This window comes from Grus americana, chromosome 13, assembly GCF_028858705.1.
Source record: "Grus americana isolate bGruAme1 chromosome 13, bGruAme1.mat, whole genome shotgun sequence".
Taxonomy (NCBI): domain Eukaryota; kingdom Metazoa; phylum Chordata; class Aves; order Gruiformes; family Gruidae; genus Grus; species Grus americana.
Genome location: NC_072864.1, coordinates 22,762,548 through 22,786,801, shown reverse-complemented (window position 1 = coordinate 22,786,801; position 24,254 = coordinate 22,762,548). Strand labels below are relative to the sequence as shown.

Here is a 24,254-nt window from a genome sequence, read left to right as displayed (position 1 = left end):
GGCGGACAGCGCTGACAAGCGACGCTCCGGCCCTGTCAGTCCCTGCCCCTGTTTTCCTCGGGCCCTGGCATGGATGCCCCGCCACCGTGGCTTGGCCCCTTTGCTGGCCGTTAATAACCACCTGGATTTGGGGTTTTACATCCAACATGGCCCCAAGGTCTTGGGGGCGAGCCCGGTGGCTGGCGAGCGGGAGCAACCCGTGTTGTGCAGCGGCTGTCTGTGGCGGGTGGGACTGCGGGGCTGGGTGGCCCCACGAGTCCTGCTGGCCCTCCCGGGGCTCTGGTTGCCACCTTGCCCCCCCATCACCCACGGTGGCACTGCCAGGCTCCGAGCAGAGCTGGGGCCACCCTCGAGCATGTCACCAGGGCAGAAAACTGTTCATGAGGAGTTGGCTGGAAATGATTCAGCTGCCGTTTCGTGCAGCTTAACTAGAAGCTCGCAGATAACTTTTTGGGGTCATTTACTCTCAGTTGGAAAAAGACTGGGGAGGAACATCGTGCTTTTTGTTTCTGGGTAGCAGACCCAGCCCCAGGGACATCCACCCTCTGCAGAAAGGAACTTTTCCCATTCCTTCCCCCTCCCCAAATTTTGGGACACATCGGGACCCCTGGTTCTCGCACAAGGCTCCCACAGCGGCAAGTGCTGTGCTCGTGGCACCCGGGAACGAAGCCTGTGCTCATCGCAACTCCCATATCCAACACGACATTGCCCTTCACCTCCAAAGCTTTGACGTCCGGGTTCTCCAGGGCTGCAGACAGCTGAGCGAGGACGTGCCCAGGCCCGCGGCCGCTGTGCTGCCCCTCCTCAGGGCTCCTCACCAGGGCAGGAGGCTCCGGCGCTGGGGCTGACATGGCAGATGCTGTAGGCCACCGGTGGGGGCTGCGGGCAGACCGGCGTCTCCATGAGCGTTCGGTTTGGTGAGGGGGTTCACCCCAACGCGCGGTGCTCTGCCAGGCAGCAGTGAGTCCCCTCCGCAGCGACGTGGGCACCGTCCGCCTCTCCCTGCCGAGCCTCAGGACAGAGGTTCCCCCTCCCAGCCCGGGGTCTGAGGGGGCTCAGCTCTGCCCAGGACAAGACCCCCAGAAGCTGCCCCAAAGCAGCTGGCCCTAGGAGCTCTCCTAATTGACCCGGGGACCCAGGGAGGTGAAAACCTCCCGGCACTGAGCTCAGCCATTAGCCCCCCACCTCCATCACCCCGCTTGTTCAGTAAACCTGTATCCCACCCCCTCCCCACTCAGCCTGAGCTGCCAGAGGACCCAACCGCCGCAGCACACCTCGCACCTCTGCCTTGTACCCCCTTCAGGCACCCAGCCCCCGGCTGAAGCATTGGCGTTGCCTCCCCTTCCACCAGGAACGAGGGGGGTCAGCCCCCATGCAGGTTTAGTATCTAATAAGGAGCATTATATTCTGATATATTAAGGACTACTCCTTCCCGAATTCATTCCCAGTTTGCCCGTTCAACGGACATCCAAACAAGGTTCCAGCATTTCCAGTGACCCACCACCACCCTGAGAGGCTGCAGGCACTGCCCGCCCTGAGCATCGCCCCACCAGCCTCCCCCCACGCGCTGGCTTCCCCGTCCAGCCACGAAACCTCCGGCGAAGCGGCCCTACGCCCGGAAGGCAGCACGGGGGGGACTGGCACAGGCCATTGGAAGCCGCAAAAGCCAACTGTGAGTGTTTTAAGCCCCGGTAACGGGATGAGCAGTGTCACTTTGAGCCCGTTCTCCCCACCTCTCGCCTTCGAGCCTCCCCAGGCTCGGCTCTGGGGATGGGTTTGAAGGTGCCAGTTGGGCAGGAGATTCCAGAAGACCGTTAACCCCCACGGGGGCTGTGCCGGCAGTGTGTTCCCCAGATGTGGGTTCCTGTGTGAGAAGGGATGTGGAGAAACCCGAGAGGGGCCAGGGGATGCTCCCTGGCACCTGAGGGACACAGTGGAGCCAGGCCGACAGGGCTGTCCACGGTGGTGACAGAGGTTCAGGGGTCCTGGGGATGCTGTAGCCCTGGGAGGGGTCACCAGGAGGTGGGGAGTCACCACGCTCAGGGATGGCAGGGCTCAGTGACAGCCCAGCTGCGACAGGGACAAGGGACCCCGGTGGTCCCTTCCCCATGAACGCTGCTGTGGGGTCTGTGAAGACCGGCACCAAGTCCCATCCCTCAAGCCAGCGGCCTGGAAAAAGCCAGGATTTTGTGTGACAGTTGCACCCCGGAGCGTTGAGGAGAGGCTGACTGTGAGCAGTGGTCTCTGTCTTCACCGTACCACGGCGGGAGGAACAGGCTCTCGCACATGTCCTTGACAAACGCGATGGCGTTTTGTAGTCTGGAGAGAGCGCTCAGAGGGGTGCTGCAGCAGGCGAGGCTGACCCCAGCACCCGTGTCTCCTTTGCTCAGCAATAAATGCTGATAAAAAATAAATTTAACTGTACCAGCCTTGTTCTAAGCTGTAGGGCAAGCATAAATAGAGACAGGCTCTGGAGACAGCCTTCCTCGGGCCGACGAAGGGCGGGGGTACACTTGGGAGCCCCTCGGCCCCCAGCTCCCTCCTTCCCCAGCTCCCGCAGCTCAGCGGGTGTGAGCCGGGCAGGGAGGTCCGGCGGGATCCCCCCAAAACCCCGGGGAAAGGGGAGGCTGAGGGCACGGGGGGTGGGGGGCTGGGGGTGTGCAGCTGGGCTGGAGCCCGAAACCGGGCTGTGCTGCGCTGGGGGCCGCTCCGAGCGGGTCCGGAGCCCCGCCCGGCTGCGGGGGATCGCCCGCTGCTCCTGCCGCCGCCCGGGCCGCAGCTGCCAGCGGGGACAAGCGGCGCAGGCCGGGGCTGAGCGGCGGGAGCGCCCCGGCCCCGCTCCCCGCCCCTGCCGGCGGAAGCGGCGGTTGCCGGGCAGCGCGGTGAGGCCGGGTCGGGCCTTCGACTCCCGGCGGGCGGCCCCGGTGCAGGCCTAGGCCGCGGCCTCCTCGGCCCGGCGCCCCCCCCACGGCCCCGGGCGGGAGAGCTTCTCCGCGGCCTCCCTCGGTGAGTCGTCCCGGGGGAGCCCGAGGGATCGTCCCCGGCCCGGGGTCTGTCCCTGGGATGTCCGCCAGGCAGCGGGGCGGCAAGGGGCTGGGAACTGCCCGGGCGGGGGCTGGGGGCCGCCATGCCCCTTCGAGGGCAGCGCGGGGGGAAGCACAGCCCTGGCCGCAGCCCGCAGCCCCGGGAAGGGGGAAACGTGCCGCCTGGGCACCAGGCTCTGCGGGCGATCCAGCTCCGGCACCCCCAGGTCTGCGGTGCTGGCTGCGCCTCTCCCACCCACCCGCTCCCCCGGCACACGGGAAAGGACGGAGCCAAGAAGGGTTTTTCAGGGGTTTCCAGGGTTGTTCGGTGGGGTCTCGGGTCTGAGCATGTGCCCCGGCACAGGGTTCGTATTGATTTCCTGTGACAGCACGGCCAGGGGAGACTGTCCACTGCGACGCACAGCTCCGGTCTCCATCGCTGCACATCAGGTCCTGCGATCTCAGCGCATGGCTCGTCCTCGCATCAGAGAGAATCCCACGCGTTAAGGTGGGGCCTCTCTGGTGTCATCCTTCCTTCCTGGCTCTCCTGAGAGAGGACTTGGCTGCGTCTCTGCAATACCCACATCAGTCTCTGCCCACCTTCACCCCCTGCTCGAGGCTGGTGCTGCAGGACGCGCGTTTGCCTCCTCGGGCAGGCGGTACAAGCTGGCTTTGTTCCTAAAGGGCTGTTGGGGGACACGTGCCCAGCTCCTAGAGAGCAGATGTCCACGTGCCAACACCGGTACCGCCGTACCTGGCCTCTTTGTTTTCAGAGAGACAAAAGAGAAAATGGGTCTTGGAGACTGGCAGGTGGGGAAGAGCTGGTGGTACCTGAGGGAACCTGCACAGGGTATTAAAAGCAGAATATTAATCTCTCCCGTTGTAATCTGCAGAGGGTAGCAGGGGGAAAGCTTAGGTGTGGACTAACATCACTGGTTAGGCTCACAGCCCATTGACCTCATTTCCTGATCCCCAGTTCTGCGGGAGGCACGGCCCCAGATCCACGTGCCCCTGTTTTGGTGCAGCCCTGGGGCACGTAAGTTATCCTGGTGCTACTTTCCATTTCAGCTAAAACTAGTGAGGGAGGAAGCAAACAGCCAAGACCAGCTGCACGGAGATTAGCCCTTTGATTTGCTGCAGATGACTTGTTTTGCTTATCACAGCTTATCACAGCTGTGGGATTTTTTTCCCATGCTTTTTGCAGTAGGCGGCTCATAAAGGCGTGAAGCTGGTCTCGCTTCAGTTCTGTGTGTGGTAGCAGCTTCTTGGCCAGGGACCCAGGCACAGTGAAAATGTGATCTGTGAAGAAGGGGGAGTGCTGCAAAGTCAGATGTGGTTCAGGGCTGTGAAAAACACCTGCCAAAGCCTTGTCCGTTCCCATGTTTCGTAGTTTCCTTGACTGCAATGCCAAAAACAAGCCACAAAAGGAAGTTGCAGTTCATACAGGGTCTGAAAGATCTCAGTTTACTGGGGGGATAAGTATCATTTTTACCACTTGGTAAGCTGGGGAAAGGGCATAAAGAGTCAATTTAATTGTCCTTAAACTTACAGGAACGCTCTGGGAGAGGTAGGGCTGGCGCCTGCATTGCTTCCCTCCTAGTCCAGGATTAAGCTGTGGTCCTGGCGGGGAAGCAAGCAGCCAGCCGGGCTCGTGCTGGGCGAGTAAGTCATGCTGAAGCCGTTGGGTTACTCTGGCAACTGCCCTGCACCTCTTCTGTCGCTGTGCTGATTTCAGGTGAGCAGGGAACAGGGTTGGTGCAGCCCTGTGGCCAGGAGCAGCATCGCTGCTTCCCTAGTGAGTTCTGCGGTCTGGCAGGGGGTTAAGAGGGGAGAGGAGTTGCACACATACGTATCTGCTTCCCTGGACCTAACTGGACTGCGTTCGCAGAGTCTGCCTGCATCTCATAGCTTGAGAATGCTCTAAATAGTGTCTTGCTGGTGGCAACAGGTCAGGTGCTACATTCTTGATGTTTAGGTTTCTAACATGGTGCTAGAGAAGATGCTTTCCTGGGTGTGAGTTAAAGAGTGTGGCTGAGCCAGCGATCGGGTCACTGCTGAAAAGGGCCGGCTCTCTTCCCTCCTCCTCCTCTGCGTTCATAAGCACGGGCCCCTGCTGTGTTTCCCTTGTGCTTGCTCCAGTGCTTCTCTGATCCCCCCGTGTAGGTAACAGCCAGGTTACTTTTGGACAGAAGATTAAACAGACAGAAAACTAACCCAGCAAAGGAAGTGACTTGTTTCCTGCAGCGGTAGGGAGTTGAATTGGCTCAGCACAGGACTGTTGGCGCTACAGAGCCGTCACAAGAAATGAAGCAGGAGGATGGGGATGGCAGCAGAGCTCTGCACATCCCCTTTTGGCAGAAGTGAACCATGAGGTTCTCTCACTTGTGTCCCCCGAATACGCCCGTGGTCAGCAGGAGCGGAGCGGCAGCTTGGGAAGTCCGTACCGATCGTCGGTAACTGGGGCTTGGCTGCTGCTTCTCAGGGCTGGGAGGCCGATCCTAGGGGCTTGTGTCCCATGTGGGAGAGTTCGCTGTAGGTACCTGGGTAGGCCAGGTGCTTGCTATTGTAATAATGTTTGATCTTGCAAGATCCCAATCCAGAGGTGATGTGACTTGCAAATCAGGGAGTGGGTGTCATTTGCAAATTCCCCGCAGCAGGGCAGGGTGCTGTTGGGATGTGAAATGTGACTTGTGTGAAGGTATCAAATGAGCCTTCCATCCCCCGCCTCCCATCAACGTGCCTTTCCTCCTTCAATCCTCCACAATAATTGTCTGCTCTGTTACAGGTCTTGATTTCAGCCTGTCATTTTGCGTGTAAATTACTGGGTTTGAAGGCGAGTTCAGATCAAGATCAGATGTGAGTTGCAAGGCCAGGAGCTGTTCTGGAGCAATCTTATGGTGAACACTTTTTTTTCTAGAGTAAGAGAGCCTGTTCCGGCTTAGTTGAATCCATTTTCAAGGAGATTAAATAATACCAAGACAGTGTCCTTTTATCTCAGGCTGAGAGTCTGTGTCTGCTCTTCAGAAATAGCTTTTCCAGAGAAGCTGGGTACGGACTGTACGTGCACGCTGGTGTGCAATAGTCAGCATTGCTTACGTTGCCTCTGCAGTTGTGTCTGGGAGATGAATAACAGCTTTTTGCTAATGGATCTCATGTCAACAGGGGTGATTTAGCAAGGAAGACTGCAGTGCATTAGTTGCTATGATTCAGACTCACTCAGCCTTGTCCTGATCGTTTATTGGTTTATAAATTAAACTGCAGATGTTGCGTCCCGTCAGTGCTGGCATGCGGAGGATCCTGAAAGGGGTTCTTCCCATAGCGTTGTCTCGGAAATCTTTAAATTACTGCCTTGGGAGTCAGGACATGCAGGTTGTAGCCCCAGCTCTTAGAGCAGTGATGCCAGCCAAGCTGCCCTGGCGCCTGTCAAAGTCACGGCGTGACTCTGATGAGGAATCGAGGCTCTCGTGGCATCTGCCAAAAGCTCGCCAGCAGCCTGCGCCTCTTGGTGCAGCGTCCTGCGTCCTCATTTTCTGAGCGGGGACCAAGTCCCTCGAGTTTCTTGTAGGCAATAAAATGCCGTCCACAAGATCTTGGTGAGCATCGTGGGGAAATAGATGCTGGCTGCCCCTGTGCTGGAAGGATCTGTGCTCCTCGTGTCGTGGGGAAGAGAGAGGCAGCAGGGACCGGTGTGGGCCAGGGCAGGGATTTGCGGATCTGTGCTGGTCCCTGCTGATCTGCATTGAAAAGTTACTTAGAAGTGAAAAAGATGTTTTTCTGAACAGGTAATTCTCCATTCTCCTGGAGAGCCAAGAGACAGCTGGGCTGGTTTTGTCTCAGGGCTCTTCCCTAGAAATTCAACATCTGCCCCTTCCTGGAGCGAAACGCTTTGTCTCCTTTGCGGCTCAGCCCCATCCTGCTCCAGGCTGGTAATGGCACTGGTGTGTCTCACGGAGTATACAGCAGAGAGGTTTGTCAGGGGCTTCAGCTTGCTTTGGGTAGGTTGTGTTTGAACCACAGGAGCTCTTTAGAAGGAGCCCGAGGTGCAAGATAATTCAAATCTAAGGCTAAAATGTGTCAGACGATCTCCTGCTGCCTTGTGTTTCCTATTCACTAAAGGCACACAGGGCAGCTGTAGCAGCTCAGCTCCTGCTTGCACGTCTGTATTACGTGCTCCTGGATGGGAGAGCCAAGCCAGGAAGGATTTTCTGTACTGAAGATACCGATATTACAGCAACTGCGGGCAATTCAGGTTCGGCGCTGGTAAAAATGCTGATTAGCCCCACAACAGGGTCAGTGCTGCTGGATCTCTTGCCTCACCTGCATGGAGTCCAATTTGGGGTGGTTTCCTACCTGCAGGTCATCTCTGTAGCTGGGTGCGAGCTCTCTAATGAAGGTCAGAAGTTCACCTATATATATATATAAAATGTCCCTTTTCAGTGGCTCCTGAGGACTGTTCATTTCTGTTCTCAGTGGTGGTTGGTCTCTGTGGCGGAGGCAGAGCGACGGCAGGATGTGTGAAGGGCCATCCAGGATTTCTGGACCCATTCCTCCAGACCCTACGCTCTTTCCAAACTATTACAAACGCCCCTTCTCAGGTGAGTCCTTGATGCTTGCTACGGATGTGTGGTTTTGTACGTTGGCATGACACGGCTCATCTGTTTGATGTCCTTTTTCTTTGGTGTCCTCAACGGTCTCCACTCACACCGGTGGAGTGCTTCTGCTGCCTCACGGATGGTGATCCTGAAGGTGGTCTGTACAGCTGGTTGAAAGATGGGAAAGCAGAAGGTGGAGGTTGAGAGGGCGTTTTCAGCACTGTTCGTAAGCTGTGGGTGAAAAAACCCACGAGGTAAGATCATTTCCTGATAATCTCTTTCTGTGTCTATTTCTGTAGCTCGAGGGAGGCTGGAAGGGAATGCTCAGAAGCTGGATTTTACCTCTGGGCCCCTGGACCCGTTTCCCAACGCATACCCAGCTTTGGGCAGCGCCCGCCAGATCCAGCCAGCCCCTCGCATTCGCCCCAGTGGAAAGGACTTCCTAGAGAAGGGACAGAGGGGAACGCTCAGTCTCCTGCTGCAGCTCGAAGGGATCTCCCTTGGCGGGGCACTGCCAGTCAAGAGTAAGTACGGCCGCGTCACTGCTGGCCTGAGTTGCGCTTGGGGCCGGGGTGAAGCATCAGGGGTTTGGGTGGATTCCTCGGCTCTGCTGCCTGAGGAGAGCTTGAGCTTCACAGGGCTGGTCGCCCCATCTCCTGCGTTTGGCCTGGCCGTGGTGGCCCCAGGCCGTCGCCCGTGCTGGAGCCGGTGCTGCTGCAGCCTCCCTGACTCCAGTCTGGCCCAGGTCTGGAATGGGAAGAGGGACTGTAAAAAAGATGCTGTTTAATTTGGGCTTGAGGAACTAGTCATGGATGAGAGACTGTTGAGAGATGCTGGGAATAAATCAAGCCCTTCTAGTTTGCTGCTTCTGAATATAACCAGTATCTTTTCAGTCAAACTTAAAGAGGGATCAAGTGAAATCTTAATGTGTAGAGGATGTTTAGCCTGGGGAATTCCTTGTTAGTGAAGCCAAGCAGGATTTGGGAAGACTCTCTGTATACATGGATGCTGAGAACATCTTTGCGAAACGGAGGTGACCCAGAGTACATTCAGAGGTCCAGAATGGAGATAAGGATGAGGCTGTCACTCGATGGGCTTCGTGTGCTGGCATTGCCCCTAGCCCTGCCTGGTGCCAGCTGGCAGCTGCCACAACTGCTGTGCCAAAGCAGGAGGGGAATGGAAGAGGGTCTGGTTGTGTCAGCTGAGATCTTCCCTGGCTTGGGGGGCCCAAGGAAGGATCATTTTTGATTCAAAAACAAAAAAGTACAATCCAGTCTTGATTATGTCCCCTTGAACCCGAAACGAGGAATGGCGCGGGTTGAAGGCTCTGCGGCTGCCATTAACCAGCCCTCTGCTTCAGAACACCGTGGGATGCTGGCCTGGGAATTGACCTTGCTCTCGAGAGGATGCTGGCATGGCATAGCCCAACCGGGACAAGTAAGGCACGCCCCTTCAGAGCAAGGGAGTCTGCGAACACCAGTAACGTACACAGACCTGTGCTGGGCACTGTGGGATCCTCTGGCAGAAAAGGGTCAGTCCAGGAGCGTGTATTTAACACGGGGAAGATGCACAGATTGCCGGGGCTGCAGGAGAGGGGAAAGCTTGCTCTTTCTGTGGGCGGTTGGACTGGCTTTGGAGACGGAGCGGTGGGCGCTGGTGCCAGCGCTCCAAGAGCCTGCATCCCTCGGCAGGGCCTGAGGGGTGAAGGCTGCGTCTCCCCTTGCTGTGCAGGGAAAGAGTCCAAGGACCACGAGAAGGAGAATGTGAGGCGGATAAAGGAGATTCAGAAGAAGTGCAAAGAGAAGGAGCGAGCCCAAGAGCACAGCCAGCCCAAGCCTGTGAAAGCTCTGTGGAAATCCCAGAAATATGAAAACGTGGAGTCAAAGGTGAAGGCTAAACTGCAGGTCGGTACCCACCGAGCTCCTGAGCTCTCCGGGCTGGGGATGCAGTTCTGCCATGAGGCTCTGTGGGACAGTGGAAATGGGGGAGACCCAGAACCTACGGATCTGGGGGCAGCTCGGTGCTGAGGCACGGTGGGCAGATGTGACAGTGGGGCTGTGTGCTGAGTGAGCACGTGTGGCTTGGGTCCAGAGAGCGACTGCTGTAATAATCCCCATCCTGTCTGGCCATGTAGACCCCCATGCAGGAGAAGCTGAGAAGAGGAAAATCTTATCACACCTTCTGCCTGGATGCTCCTACTAAGTCCTTCAGTTGTTAGGGATCTAAAGGTGGTTCCTGCGGGGTGCAGAGCAGCCCTCAGCCATATTCCCTGTCTAGAGGTGCCTCCAGCCAGCTTTTCAGCTTCCCAGTGTTGGGGGCAATGCTTGGCTGGGGTCCTCAGATCAGATCATGGTCCTCAGAGGTAGGTCTTCAGGCTGCATCAAACCTCAGTCCAACTCTTGCCACCCTGTGGACCCACAGTGGGCCATATATCTTCAGGTTTTTCTCCGAGCAATTGCCCTGGTGAATAACCGCTGCGCAGTGGGGGCATCTCCAGGCGGTCAAGGTGGAGGCCTCGTAGATCCGCACAACCTGCAAGGGTGTACGTACCTCCTGTCCTCTGTACGTGTGCTTGTGGGAGAGGGGATGTGGGGCCGTGCCTTGTTCTCTCAGGCTTTCTCAGCTGCTGAAACAAGCGGGTGTCTGGCTTTGTGAAGGTTTTGGGTTGCTTTTGGCTTCTTTCTGTTTCTTTCTCTGGATAATTTATTCTCCCCTTGTGGGTTCCTGGTGTTTAAAGGGTAAAAAAATGCACCAAAGCGGCTGCCTTGGTAGAAGCGTACCTGTTTGTGCAGAAAGTGGAGGCCCCCTGGGAGAGGGAAGGAGAGCTCCATCACTATCTCTGGGTGGATCCACTGTCAGTGGAGACCTGGGAGACCTCTGTCATCTGGGTGAGCTCTGCATTCGGTGGCCTCTTCCTTCATCCAGAGCTAGGCACTGCGGCTCCTATGGATGGGGTGGCTTCCATGGCAGGGCAGGTCGTGCCCATCATAGTGACCTCCTGGAGGCCTTGGGGCTCCCGTCCAGCTCAGCCTCGTGTGGGAGAAGCTGCCTGGGGCAGGGAAGTGCAGGGCTGCTGCCTTGGCAGGTAAGCGCTGGCTCTCCGGAGTAGCCTCGCACTGTTGGATCCCGCATTCCTGTCAGCCTCAGGAGAGGGCTTTGTCCTTCTGCGAGTCCCTGGTAGCCTTCACAGCCTCCATCTCTGGTCTGTCCCTGCAGCCTTCCCTTGGTGCTCCCGTCTTGAGTTGGAGCCTTCGAGTTCTTTCTCATCTCTGCCTTGCTTCCCTCTGGTCTGTGGCCCTCGGGCCAACTTTTGACACTAAAATTATGTGTGTGGATAACTGCAAAAGCTGGCAAGATGATTTCCAAGCCAGTGGTTCCAAATGCCGTGTCCTTTCTTCCCGGTGTGCCACCAACCTCTCTCAGAGGTTGGTCCACGACCCTTCCACACACAGGATCAAACCCACAGGTGCTTTAGGAACACAAGCCTACGCTCTTGTTTGACAAATCCTCTGGGTTAGGGAAGATTGAGATCATTTCTTCTTTTGTTTTGGGGAAAGGGGGTGGTCTCTGCGCAGGCAGTTTCTGCGTGGTGCGTTACTTGTGCTCTTGGATTCCTCCAGAGAGAGGTGGCAGGAGGCCCCGGTGCTGACTCACGTTGCTTTATCTCACATTGCTGCGGCTCTCCTAGAGCCAGGGTGTTCCCTATATGAAGGATCCCCATCTTCTGTGGAGCTGCTGCTCAGAGGTTGATTCTGTTACATCTTGGTGTCTAATACGGAGTTCCTTCTCTCTCCTCTGTCCCCGGGGCTGTTAATTGTAGCAGCTGCCTTGAAAAGGGCTCTGGCAGTCGCAGTGCTCCCGTGGAGCAAGATGGGGCACGCTGCGCTCTGCTAGCATGCTCCTGAGATCACAGACTGAATTGATTTCTAACTGACCACACCGGGTAAAGACACTTCTCTTTGGCCGGAGCGATCTGCTTCTCCTGGCTCCTGTTGAAAAGAGACCGATCGTCTTTGGAGCGTGAGCAGCGCTGAGGGCATCGTGTGCCCTGGTCCTTATGCCAAAATTCCTGATGGCCCTGTCCTACCCCACCTTCAGTCCTCAGGTCTGCCACGCTACGTGGGCCAGGCAGGGAGGAGTCTGCCTCGAGGGGACCACAGTTCAGCTGAGAGAGCAGCTCAGAGCCTGGCTGCCTGTGGAGATCTGGGGGCTGCCCTGTGCCGTCCCTCTTGTATTCACCGTAAGGTCGCCCGCTTGCCATAGTGTCAGCTGCCGAGTTTCAGGTTTTGTTTGGGGTCTGCCTCAGACGCTGTTGTTGCAGACCACCAGTTGGACATCAAGCGGCGTCACCTTGTGCCAATGCTGACCGCGGCCTTTGAAGATGCCTCCCCGATGCAATTCCACCCTCCTGAAACTACCAGACTCCCTCACTCTCTGCTCCTCTTTCCCTCTAGAGCGGGATAACCACAGATTTGGGGTGCTGAACAGAGCAGCACTTGAGAACAGCATCTAATTAGCATCAGCTTTGTGCCTACCTGTGCCATTTCATTAAAGCTTGCTGTAGCAGAGCTCTGCAGCACGCTCTGGATTTATCGAGGTGGGATGGCTTCTTCTGGGAGTTCAAATTCTGCCTTGCCAACAAGGGAGACTGGCATGTGTGTGTCTCAGCTTTCAGCACACTCACTCCACGCTGCCATTTGCCCTTTTCACAGGAAGATTTCTGCTTTTGAAGGAGTCATGATGATTGTCGGTTTGGGCTGTCCGTCCATTTAGATTGTCCCTAGGTCTGGTGGGTTTCTCTGCTGGGTTATCTGGTGTTGATCTCCACTCAATGCTACGCATGCTCCGAATGTGTGTTTCTGGAGACTTTTTCCTTGGGTTTTTTAGTGTTTCTTTACAAAGTTCAGTTGCCAAGTCTGATTTGTCGCTGTGGGCAGTCTGTTTGCCTTTGCTGGCTGAGTACAGGTTGCCTTCCCCCAAGAACTCCTGCCAAGTCATGGCAGAAAGAGCGTGCTGTCATCTGCCTGCTGGAAACTTGGGGTTGAGCTTGTGGTTGACCACCCAAACTTTGCTGGGTGGGTTTCTCTTTGCTCCAGCCTCCCTCCGCTAGTGTGTGTTTTCTCACCTTTCCCAGGAGAGCTCCCCACCTCCAAATCCAGAGGCTCTGAAATTCCTGAGGGCATATTCTCGCTGTGGCCCTGGGATCAAGCCCTGCAGACCGCTCTCCCCAAGGCCTGCCAGAATGAAAGCAGGAGCAGACACAGAGGTTCCAGCGGCGCTGGGTGCTGAAACCAAGGTGAGTTGCACGCTAACTGCATCCACCCCAGGGGTTTCTGGCACTCATCCATTGCTCCTGCTTTGAACTCTTCACATATTCTTCTGAAGTGTTGGGTCAGATGTGCTGCATGAACAGGGAGATCTGTAAATACTGTTCTGGCTGAAGGGAAGGAGCAGGGTCTTGGTCGCTGGGGTGGTAAGCCAGGCGCTCAAGGATTGCTAATACCACCCTCTGGCTTCATCCTTGCTCGTAGTTAAAGAGACCGTGAAGTTCCCTTTGAAAATCCCACCTCCTCACTGCAGAAGTGCTGGTGATCTCAAGTCTGCTCTTCCCAGGGCTTTGCAGGAGGTCTTGGGGATTTGGAGTCTGCTCCCACCTTAATCAAAGGAACTCTGGCTTCTGGATGTTAGATAAAAATTTGGGAAAGGGGTGTGCTTTTTAGTAAGGAGACTTAAATCAGTATTAACAGTTAAACCTTTCAGGTAGTCTGTCTGGGAGGTCCTAAACTGCTCCGTGACTCATGTCTTCTTTCCTTGGCAAGTGAGGGGTTGTCAGTTTGTTGGTTCCCGCATGCTGTGGAGTGACTTAATTTAGACAAGGCATAAACTCCTCCTAAGGAGGAAGCCCAAGAAAGCCTTAAACTCAAATCCAATGACTTTCTCCCTGTCTCGACCACCAGAGGAGCTATGCTAGAGGGTGCCGTCTCTGGGGAAATGCCCCAAGGACCAGCTAAGTTCCTGCTCTGCCAGGCGTTCTGTTGCGTTTATTGGCCTGGCGAGGGCCTGACTAGTTTTACCTCTGACCTTCTGGCTGCCCTGATGGGCTCAAAATGCACCAGCAGGAGCCACGTGGAGTATGTCAAGCCTGGTTCTTTCTGTCCTTCTGGCTTTGAGGACATGGGGTCAGCTTGAGGACCTTAAAAAGGCCAGTTTTAGGCTTAGCTTTTGGTAAAAAGCTCCTCTCAGGCTCGCACTGGGGATGGGATGGGCTGAGGGTATGTGCTACACACCTGCAATTCGGTGTCTTGTGCGGGTGCCTCTTTGCTTTGTCCCTTGTGGGGACAAGAGCAGCTGCCTGCATGTGTGCGCTGAGCCAGCCCCTCCCGCCTCCCTCTCTCTTCTTCCAGATCCAGGTGGAGGGCAAGAGCATCGACTTCATTAAGCACAACGCCCGCAACGCCAAGCGGGCCCCGCTGCGCCGCTCCCAGTCCCTGCAGGCACTGGCCGAGCTGCTGGAACAGAAGCACCGGGAGCAGGAGGAGTACAACACCAAGCAAAAGGGCCACGTCCCCCAGTAGTACGTATGCCCCGTCTGGTCCGCGAGACTCCGTAAGGAGTCCCTTCCCTTCACCACGTCCCCCGGCTTCTGCATAGAAAGGGGGGGGGGCTGGAGGCAAAGGCGCTCTCGCCAGATGCAAGCAGCACGATTTACTGGGGAATAAATGTGATCCCTCCTGGCTTCTTAACACGCATCCCCGCGGCCACCGTGGCTGGGCTCAGAAAGAATCGTGTCTCCTCCTCCCTTGCTCGCTGTCGTACAGTGATGCTGACGTGGGGATGCTCTGAGAAATGTGCTCCCGCCTCTTTGTAAGCCTTGCTCCACATGATGTAGCTTCCGTACTCAAAGGTCCGGTTTTGACGAGGCAGGTAGCTCGCTCTGCCTCACAAGCGTTCATCCTGCCTTGGACCCGGAGTCTGAGGAACCTCCAGCTAGTGACTTGCATTTTGGGGTTCTGAGTGGGAAACAGTTCCTGGGTGACCCTGTCCTGGGACTGACTGTGGTGTCAGTCCTTTGGCTCTCGGCTGTGCCTGCCGCTCTCTGCCAGGATCCCTGCCTCTGAGCCGCTTTGACCAACTTCACTCCGTCACTGGCCCACAGATGGTTTTGAGAGGACTCAGTGGCCTGGGCCAGAAGCAAGGAGCAGAAGCCCTTGTCCCCGAGGAGCTCGTGTCGGCCTCAGTGCATCTCTGCTGGCAGCCCTTCAGTGCATGTGGAGCGTGTTTGCTAGTCCAGGGCGGGTCTCTGTGGTCCTTGGGCAACGGCATGGAGACCAGCCGGGTTTGAAGGGCTCCGTTCTGGCCTCTGCCTGCGTCCCTGGGCAACCCCCCCGCAGATGTGCTGACACGGGCTTTCGTTTGCCTCCCCAGCCTGCTGGAGAGGAAGGAGCTGTGGCGCAGACAGACGGAGGAGCGGCTGCGAAACCTGCCAGATCCCGACACGCCACCCGGTCATACCATGATGCCGGAGGGCCAGCGGCTGGAGACCCTGGGCGATCTGAAGCAGAGTAAGAGGAAAAGAAACGGAGATTCCAGCTCAGAAAAATTGGCGACCCTAGCCAGGATTAGGGAGAAGAGAATTCTGGGGCGCAGATTCCTGCCACTTGGAGAGTTGCCTGGAATAAGGCATGTAGCTGGGATGGGAGCTGTGTGTGGAAAGAGCAGTCTCCTTCAGGCTGGTGGGACGTGCGGGATATGGGACAGGCTCTCTGGAGCAGGCTCATCCAGTGGATCTGATGGTAGAGTTACTATTGCTCTTAAAATGATAGATCGATTTTAGTTGGAAGGGACCTTCAGAGGTCAAAGCTGGAGCAGGTCGCTCAGGTCCTCATCCAGCTGAGCTCTGAATGGAAGGATGGGTGTTCGAAGTCCTCGTTCCAGTGCTGCCACCATTTTCGTGACTGAGGATGAGGTCATAGCATTAGGAAAAGGATGGATTTCTTTGCTTTTGACTTACACAACTTGTTTGGGTTTTTTTTTACAGGCCAGGACCAGCTGATAAAGGACCTGGTGATGCTACCAGTGCGTGCAGACACCCTCAGCATGCAGAAGAGGCGAGTAGAGCTGGAGAGGAAGCTCTCCCAGATCGAGGAGGCCATCAAAATTTTCTCAAGGCCCAAGGTCTTCATCAAGCTGGACTCCTGAGCCGGTGGGACTGGGCGTGTTGTGCTGCTCTGCGTGAACACCCTTCATCGCTGGGAAGGGACGATCGTCACTTTGGGAGGGAAGGAGAGGAAGGCAAGTTCAGGGCCCTGGGCCCGTACAGGTGCCGATGCAGCGTCCAGCGTGCAGCCGGCATTTCTTGCTCGCCCTCCAGCGCTGTGTCTTGTCTGGGGCAAAGGGAGGGACATGCCGTAATACACTCTCCACTCTGTGGTCTGGAGAATGGTTGTCTCTGTGCTGCTTGACTTCTCAGAGATCAGCTCTCTGCTCTGCATCACCTCTTATTTTTCCATTTTTTCCCACTTCTAGAAACTGGTCGGAGGTCTCCCATGCTGCTGCCTGTGGTGTTCCTTGTCCCCCTCTTTCTCCTGAGCTGTGCCATGGTCATGGCTCATTCTGGGCACCTACAGACTTGTCTGCACCCAAACCTCGTGCGGTACGTCTGCCATGGTCCTGAGCGCTGACCCATCCTGCTCACGCAGCCGGTGCCTCTGCACCCTCTGACCTGCTGCCTGGGCTCAGCAGCTCGGGGACAGCCTAGGGACAAGGAAGAGGCGCAGCGCTTAGGTCCTTCCTGCCCAGGGAAGAGCTGGGCTGGCCGCAGGGGGATGTGGCAGCAGGTCTGGAGAAGCCTTTGTTGTCTGTGGGGCAGGACATGCTCCATCGTTGCCCTCCTTCAGAGGACGTGCAGCTCCGGGTGGGCTCAGCAGGGCCTGAGGAGGACAGGGGGCAGCAGAAACCAGCGGCACTGACGCAGTGCAGGCAGGGAGAGCCGTGAGTCCTGGTTCTGCAGAAGTCCTGCCAGATCTTGATCTGCAGGCAGGCAGGACGCGGCCGGGAAGGTGCCATCGTGGAGATGAGCTGGCCTCCTGCTTACCTTCAGCTGCCACGCAGGGACCTGTGCAGACCTTGGCAGGGATTGTGACGCATGGGAAGATTTTGGCTGGAAGGGCTCGCTGGAGGGCTTGGTACATCTCCTGCTCAGCGCAGGACCAGCGCCACAGCTCGGGGCCTCGTCCAGGTGAGATGGGAAAATCTGCAAGGACGGGGTTGCCACCACCACCTCGCTGGGGCTCTGTCCCCACCTGTGCCACCCTCTGGGGAACACTTTTTTCCCCCCTGAATTCCCATCAAAACTTCCCTTGTTGCAGCTCGTGCCCGTTGCCCCGTCTCCTTTGCTGTGTGGGGTGCGGATGCTGCGCACGGTTGCCCCAGGCTGTTGCACGGGGCTGCTCCATCCCCGGGCTGGGTTTTGCGGGGTGAGGAGGTTGCAGAGCGGTGCGGCCCTGCCCACAGTGCCCGGCACGGTTGTACCCTGGGATGTCAGGGCCGATGCTCCTGCTGAGGGCTGGGGAAGTCTTCAGCGCTCGGGGGCTGAAGGAGGTGAGATGCCAGCCGGAAAATCCCCCCCATGTTCCCCTGGGGCCGCCCTTGGGGCAAACCCTGCAGCCCGGCTGGACGAAAACGGGCTGAGAGCAGCTGGGGGCTGCGGGCATCAGCCCCCGCGCACCTCCCGGCCCTGAACGAGTCTGGACTAACCAGCCCTGCTGCCTGCTTTGCTCTCTCGCCGTCTGGGCCCTGGCTGCGTGCTGTGGCTGTCCCCGCTCGGGAGCCCCAGGGCTGCTGGCCTCAGCCCTGGCTGCTCTCCCTGCCTGCGCCCGGCAGGGCTGGGACACAGCCCCCCCTTCCCTGGGGGGTGACCGGCCGGGTGCACCCTCGTGCCTGCAGCCGGGGCAGGAGGGGGAGAAGCTGTCAGCGCTGTGGGTCCCACAGGGCCCGGCCCACCTCCCTGCTGGGATGTTGTTCCATCCCTCCCTGCGGGCAGGAAGGTGCTGGACCAGGGCTGGGCCAGGCCAGCAGCAAAGCGAAGGCCAAAGCCACCACCCGCTTGGTGCTTCGGTGCTGGGAGAGGGACGGAGGGTGCTGGGAGCCCCAGGGGAGCAGGAGGGGTGGGTACGGCCCCTGAGCATGGCGATGGAGGAGGATGGAGCTGCGCCACCCCCAGCAGCATTTACTGGGGCTGAGTGACAGCAGGGTGCTGCTGCCAGCCCGGGTGCCACCCAGCACCGGGGTGTCTCCTGCGTAACGAGGGCACCGCAGCGGGGACAAGGTGGGAACCAGGGGGCCAGGTGAGGCTCATTGCATTGGGCCACCATGCCGGGCTCACTGCCCAAAACAGCCAGGATGTGCCGTGGGACAGGGCTGTGCCAGGCGAGGGACGTGCCCGTGTCCCTCCAAACCCCCCAGCTCCCCGCAGCAGGCCTCGCTGGGGTCGCCCAGCGCAGCAGCGAAGCCACAACGTGTGCGGTGGAGGAGGCGCGTGGGCCGGGATGGGGACCAACATGTCCCCTTCTCCCAGGCCCTACAGAGCTGGTACGAGGCTCGTGCTGGCCCACGACAGGACGGGCCACGGCACGTGGGACGGGGTGATGGGGCTGGTGGGGGACGCGCCTGCCCTGTCCCACGGCACCGGGGCTGTTTGCTGTCCTGGAGGGGGCTGTGCCCCACGGCTGGTGGGCTCCAGCCCCCACGGTGACGCGAACCAGGGACAAGCAGGGTGCTTTCTAGAAAAGGTTTTACTGTCCGTTGCAATATATTAATTGATGATGCATATTTTGATAAAACAATTTTAAAAAAACCCACTTGTTTGGAAGGAGGGGAGCGGGAGGCTCGGAGGGGCAGTGCCTGGCGGGAGCGGGTGCCACAGGCGGGGACATGGGTGGCGGGAGAGGGCAGCGGGCAGCCCCACCCTGCCCCTGCCCACCAGCCCCGGCATCGCCCCGGGGCCCACAACCTGCCCGGCTGCTGGAAACCTGGCCGGCCACCCAGGGAGGTGCGGGACCCCGCGGCTATAGGGTGAGGAGGGTGCCGTCTTCCCGCCCGCTGCCCCGGCCGGGGCTGCCGTCGTGGCTGCCGAGGGACTGCAGGGAGCCCCGCGAGCTGTGCGGGGACAGGCTCCGCTGGAGGGGTCCGTCCGCGGGGCCCCCGTTGGGGCAGCCCCCGGGGATGTAGTGGGGCGCGCTGTCGCTCTCAATGACCAGGTCGCCCTCCTCATCGCTCTCGGCCGTGCTGTAGTTGCTCAGGTACTGCGAGGCCGGGCTGGGGGTCTGCTGGCTGGGGGTGCTGTCCGTGGACATGCCCGAGCTGCCCGAGGCCTTGCTGCTGCGGATGACGTTGTTGCGCTGGTTGGCCGGCTTGACGGTGATGATGAGGTTGTGGCTGTTGGCCACCATCATGTCCGTCACCTGGTCCAGGGACTTGCCGGCCACGTCGATGCCGTTGACCTCCAGGATCTCGTCGCTCACCGCCAGCAGCCCCGTGCTCTCGGCCAAGCCGCCCTTCACCAGGCGGGAGATGAAGATGCCGGGCACCTTCTCGACGCCCTGTGGGGCCACGCGCACGCTGACGCCGTCGCGGATGTAGAAGCCCAGCGGCTTGTCAGAGCCGTGCTTGTGGAGCCGCACGCGGCGGTGGGTCTCGGGGAGGATGTCCACATCGATGATGGAGGAGATCTGGCGGAAGTCCTGGGGCATCCCGATGAGGAGGTGAGGCTTGGCCCGGTAGTGCGCGGGGCGCAGCAGCCCCTTCTTCTTCCGCTGCAAGGAGTTTGAGGCGAAGACGCCGGCGTCAGACTCTGCTGCAGGGAGCAAGGGAGGACACGGGTCAGGCACCGCAGCCGCCTGGGGACACAACCACGTGCCCTTGGCCCCGGGTGGTAGGGGCGCCAGCGGGAGAGGTGCCCTGCTCATGGGCCTCACCGGCTTTTCCTCCCCGGAGCATCACCCCGGCTTTTCCTGGAGCCTGCCGGGCCCATCTCCTGGGATTACCCGGCGTACACGAGGCCAGGATTAGTGGGATCGAGGCGGTGATTCAGCCTTAATCACACTTTAAGCCTGACTCTGCAGCTTAACACTAGAGCTGCCAGCCCTGATGGTCTGGGAGCCCTGGCCGTGCCCCACTTTGGGTTTGGGGAGAGGGAACCCCCCCACACGGGGGTGCTGCAGTGGCAGCCAGCTCCCGAGGGCGAGTCCAGCCCTGTGAGATGGCACCAGAGTCCCTTGTCGCTGCTGGCCCAGGGCTGTGGTTGGCACGGGATGGGGATGGCCGCAGCTGTGTCCTGCAGAGCCCGGCCATCCCCACCTCCCGGAGACCCGTCCCAGGGCCGCAGCGTCCCCACGGGCCCTGAACATCCCAAACTGTGATTTGTGCCACTGTCTCTGTACCACCGTGTGGCACCAGCACGGGGGGTTTCACTCCGTCCTCCTTGGCCCTGCCCTGGGGCTGCTCCGTGGGGCTCAGCTCCGCCACGTCCCCTCCTTGGCCACATCCATCGGGCACTGGGGAACATCCCCCGGGCCCTCTCTGGTTTCTCCCCATCCCTTTCCATGGGGGAGCCCAGATCCAGACGCTGCAGTGCCAGCGCGTTCCCCGCGGTGCCCCCCACCGCCACCCGGACCCTGCTCCAGCCGCAGAGGCGCTGGGGATGCCCACGAGCCCAGGGGACGCGGGGTTTCTCCCTAGCCCAGCCAGCCTGCCAGGGCTCCTGGGTTATAAATATCTCCCTGCACGCATAGCCGGGCGTATTTTTAGCTCAGGGAAGGGCGGCGGAGGCTTTCCCACAGCTATTTCAGCACACTGCTCCCCTCTGAGGGGCGCAAAGCGGCTGGGCCAGGCAGGTCCAGCACCCTCAGACCAGCGTGCTGGTGGCCCCAGGGATGTGCCAGGCTCTCCCCGGCCCTTCCTGTCAGCCAAGCCCAGCTACCGGAGGCCAGCGCTGCTGTCCCCAGCCGGGCTGCCCCACAGAGACGGCTCCACCTGATGGGGTGACAGCACGGAGAGGAACCAAGCTGCAGCCTTTGCTTTTTGACCCAGGACTGGCTGCCGCGGAGCCCACCGCCGGGCGCACACCTACACACACACACGCATGTGCACGGCTCCTGGCGCCTGGCATGTGAGAGAAGCTCTGCAGCCACATTCCTCGTCGACCCGGACTGGTTCGACAACAGCCCAGCCCTGGGATGACCTGGATCCATTTTAAATCAGCTGTGACTCACCCGGGGCTCGCTCCCGGCCTCTCCGCACACCTCCCATGGTGCTGCCGGCCCCATGGCCCCTCTCCCACGGGCACAGCCGGGTGCTGGGGCTCGCTGGCGTTGCCTCCTCACCCTCCTTATCGCGCTGTCCACGGGGCCGGGGCCACAGCTGCCCAGCCTCTGCGCTGTGCCAGCTCGGCACGGTCACCCACGGGCCCTCGCAGGCTTTTCCCAGCAGCAGCAGAGGTGGCTCTGGGAGCAGGAGCAGCGCTCCCACGGCAGCCCCGGCACACCAAGCCCCAAGCTCCCTGTGCCGCAGCCTGGGTCCAGCCGTTGGTCCAGGAACAGGGGATGGTTCGGTGCCGGCAGCGGCAGCCCCAGAGCTCACTGTGGGCTCTGGCTCCCCTCCTGCCGGCCCCCACGCTGCACGGCCCCAGAGGAAACACACCTTCAGGGCGTCCCGCATCACCCCGGTGGAAGAGCCCATGAAAACTGGCACAGAAGTTGGGGCTGGCCACCAGCATCACCCCTCGCCCAGGGACTTCGTACTGCTAACGTGAGCTGGAAACACAGGGTCACTCTGGGGCCGTGTGGGGGAAACGGGGGCTTTTAGATCAGGCTTTGGGCAGTTGCTTGATGGTGCTACTAAAGAGTAGCTACTCAGTGCTACTAAGCTAAGCAGAAGGGGACAGGCTCATCTCCTTGCCCCGGCGAAGACGAGACATACCCAGGGTGTTTGCCACCGGGAGGCTTTCATCCTCCCCAGGACGCTGCTATCGCGGCGATTTTGCGCCCCTGCATGAGGAAGCTGCTCTCCAGGAACACGCCGCTGCGGTCAGGGCGAGCCCCTGGGCTGCCGGAGAGGAAATGAACCTCCTCCTACTGCCAAAAACTCGGTGGCACCCAGCACCCCAAGAGCTCTGCCAAAACAATGGCTGCCGTGCCTCGGGGCAGGGAGCTGACAGGGCTCCCAGCACGGCGCTCACGGGAGCAACATGGTGTTTTCTGGGATGCGAGCCCGGCTGGAAAACACGACTTCAAAGGGGAGAATCGCAAGGATTTGCCTTTGCTCGCCAGGGCACGCGGGGCCGGGCTGGGGTGGGTGCCCCCCGCCGCGGGGAAGGGCTGCTGGAGAGAGTCCATGGGGGTGCCACGGCCCCGGTGGGGTGCTGGAAACCTCCCGGTGCCGCCACCTCTGGATCTGTCCACCAAAGCAGTGGCCGGAGGGTACGTGACCGGCCGTCCCCACCGCTGGCACAGCCGAAACATGGAACCAGCAGAACCATAGGACGCAGCTCCTCTCCCTTGAGGGGGAGGATGGATCCAGTGCCCTTCTCTGTCTCCTGCTTACCCTTCTTCTGGATGATGACCCTGAGGAGGGGGTTGGCAGAGGACAGGGCTTTGTGGTAGTTGTCATCGTTGTTGATGGGCAGGAGGTCGCCGTGGACGTCCGTGTAGCCCAGGAGCACGTCCACCCGCGGGATCTGGTGCACCGTCTGCAGCAGGCGGTAGAAGTCCTGGAAGCTGCCCGTGCCGGAGCGCTTCATGGCAAAGCGGCGAAATTCGGCATCGAACTGCGGAGGAGGAGGAAGAGGAGGAAGAGGGTGAGGCTGGGCAAGGCTGGCAGGACCGACGCAGGCAGGGCACCATGCAGAGCTGCCCCGGGGCAGGCAGAGCCGGGCAGCGCCGGCTCCAGAGCCCCGGCAGCACCAAGGCAGCAGCGCCTGTCAGCCAGAGCCCGTTCCAAAAAAAAGAGCGGAGCCATTCTTCCGTCCAAACACCGAAGCAACAAGGCCGAGAGGTGCCCACGCAGCAGAGGAAGGACCGTCCGGCTGTACCGCCTGCCACAGTGGGCACCGTGCTGCCGGGAGGCCCTTCCCTGCCGTGGCACCTGGTGAGCAACAGCGTTAATTATTGCCTCCTTCAGTCACGACGAAGGGGAAGCAGATTAAGAAGGGGCTGAGGAATGCTGCGGGGATGGTGCTGCCTGAGGGGGATGGCACCCATCCTGGGGCACTGCGCACCCCGCCGGGGTCCCAGGCAGGCAAGGGCACAGCTGGGCAAGCACACATCTGGGCGAGCACAGGGCCAGATGGGTGGGCACAGCTGGGCGGAGGCACATGGGCAAGAGTGTGCCAGGTGAGCGCACATCTGGAGGAGACCGCACATCTGGAGCAGACCGCATCTGAGCAAGCAGCCAGCCATGCAAGCGGGCACATCTGGGCGCACAGCAGGGGGTTCATCCCTCGCTGGGGGTGCACATCTGGGTGACAGCATAGCTGGGGATGTGCGTGGCCTGGTGAGCGCGCACATCTGGGCCAGAGCACATCTGGGCGAGGTGTGCACCCGTGGTGACGGCGCAGCCAGCACGCCCGCACCGGCGGGCCGTGCCGCACACCGGGGCTGCCGGCACCGCGCCCCAGCGGGGGCGCACATCTGGCCAGCGGTCCCCGGCGGCGCTCCCGCGGCCGGTGCGGGCCCGGCAGAGCGCCCAGGGTGGCGGGACGCGGCGGCCGCCGGGCCGGGCCGGGCCGGGCCGGGCTCGGGGAGGCCCCGGGCAGCGCCGCCGCAGCGCCGTGAGGAGAGCGGAGCGCCAGCACGGCCTGGCTCCCGCGCCGCTCCCCGGTGCGCGGTGCCGCCCCACGTGTGCTGCCCGGCGCGGGGGCGGCGCGCCCGGCCGTGACCCGGCGATACCGGCATCGGCACCGGCACCGGCACCGGCACCGGCGGGCGCTTACCTTGCTCTTGACCTCGATGACGGGCTCGGCGGAGCGCGCCGGCGTGCGGTGGTGCTTGGCCATGCTGCGGGCCGGGCCGGGCCGACCGGGCCACGGGGCCGCGCCGCCGCCACCGCCGCTCCCGCGGCCACGGGGGATTTTCACCGGCCATGACGTCACCGGCGAGCAGGCCGGGCGCCGCCACGCCATTGGCCCAGGCAGGACGGGGGGCGTGGCCGGAGGGTTGCTGACAACGTCGCCGTGGCAACGGGGGCGGGGCCGGGCGGGCGGCAGGACACACACACACACGCACGCACACGCGCGCGCGCGCACACACACACACCCCCCCCCCGTTCCCCCCGGCCGGGGCCCGCTCCGCTCCGCCGCCGCCGCCGCCGCCCCCGCCCCGCACGGCCTCTCTCCCCCGCCGGCCCCCGCCGAGCTGCAGGGGATGGCACCGGGCGCGGCCTGCCCCGGGCCCCGCCCCGCCCCGCGGCGGTAATCCCGGGCGTCCCGTCGCTATCGGAACCCCGTTAGCGGCACGGCGAAAAATCAGTCGGGGTGGGCAGCTGCCCCGCTGGGCCTGACACGTGGCCAGCATCCCCACTTCATCCCCACGAGCGTCACGGGTGGGAGCCCCGGCTCCACCCGCGGACATTTCAGCCGGGCTCG

At 60.4% G+C, this 24,254-nt stretch overlaps 2 protein-coding genes across 8 annotated transcripts; one reads left to right on the top strand and one right to left on the bottom strand.

Annotated features, from left to right (window-relative positions):
- Window positions 1-2,768: 2,768 nt before the first annotated feature.
- Window positions 2,769-18,433, top strand: ENKD1 (enkurin domain containing 1). Of its 7 annotated transcripts, none has more exons than XR_008579146.1 (9): window positions 2,769-3,006; window positions 7,494-7,618; window positions 7,915-8,139; window positions 9,347-9,519; window positions 12,750-12,911; window positions 14,020-14,189; window positions 15,041-15,177; window positions 15,654-15,907; window positions 16,142-18,433. XR_008579146.1 is itself a non-coding variant. In XM_054840844.1 (9 exons), the coding sequence occupies exons 3-9, from the start codon at window positions 7,534-7,536 to the stop codon at window positions 15,812-15,814; spliced, it is 1,113 nt and encodes a 370-aa protein (XP_054696819.1). In that variant the 5' UTR covers window positions 2,769-3,006; window positions 3,413-3,531; window positions 7,494-7,533; the 3' UTR covers window positions 15,815-16,055. The 7 variants fall into 7 exon arrangements, 6 of the variants coding, with proteins under 6 accessions (XP_054696819.1, XP_054696816.1, XP_054696818.1 ...); XM_054840844.1 differs by lacking the exon at window positions 16,142-18,433 and adding an exon at window positions 3,413-3,531 and having other exon boundaries at window positions 15,654-16,055; XM_054840841.1 differs by lacking the exon at window positions 16,142-18,433 and having other exon boundaries at window positions 15,654-16,055.
- Window positions 18,391-23,882, bottom strand: LOC129212360 (partitioning defective 6 homolog alpha-like). The gene is made up of 3 exons (XM_054840840.1): window positions 23,604-23,882; window positions 22,217-22,439; window positions 18,391-19,469 (listed from the first exon to the last, which is right to left on the bottom strand). The coding sequence occupies exons 1-3, from the start codon at window positions 23,790-23,792 to the stop codon at window positions 18,682-18,684; spliced, it is 1,200 nt and encodes a 399-aa protein (XP_054696815.1). The 5' UTR covers window positions 23,793-23,882; the 3' UTR covers window positions 18,391-18,681.
- Window positions 23,883-24,254: the final 372 nt, after the last annotated feature.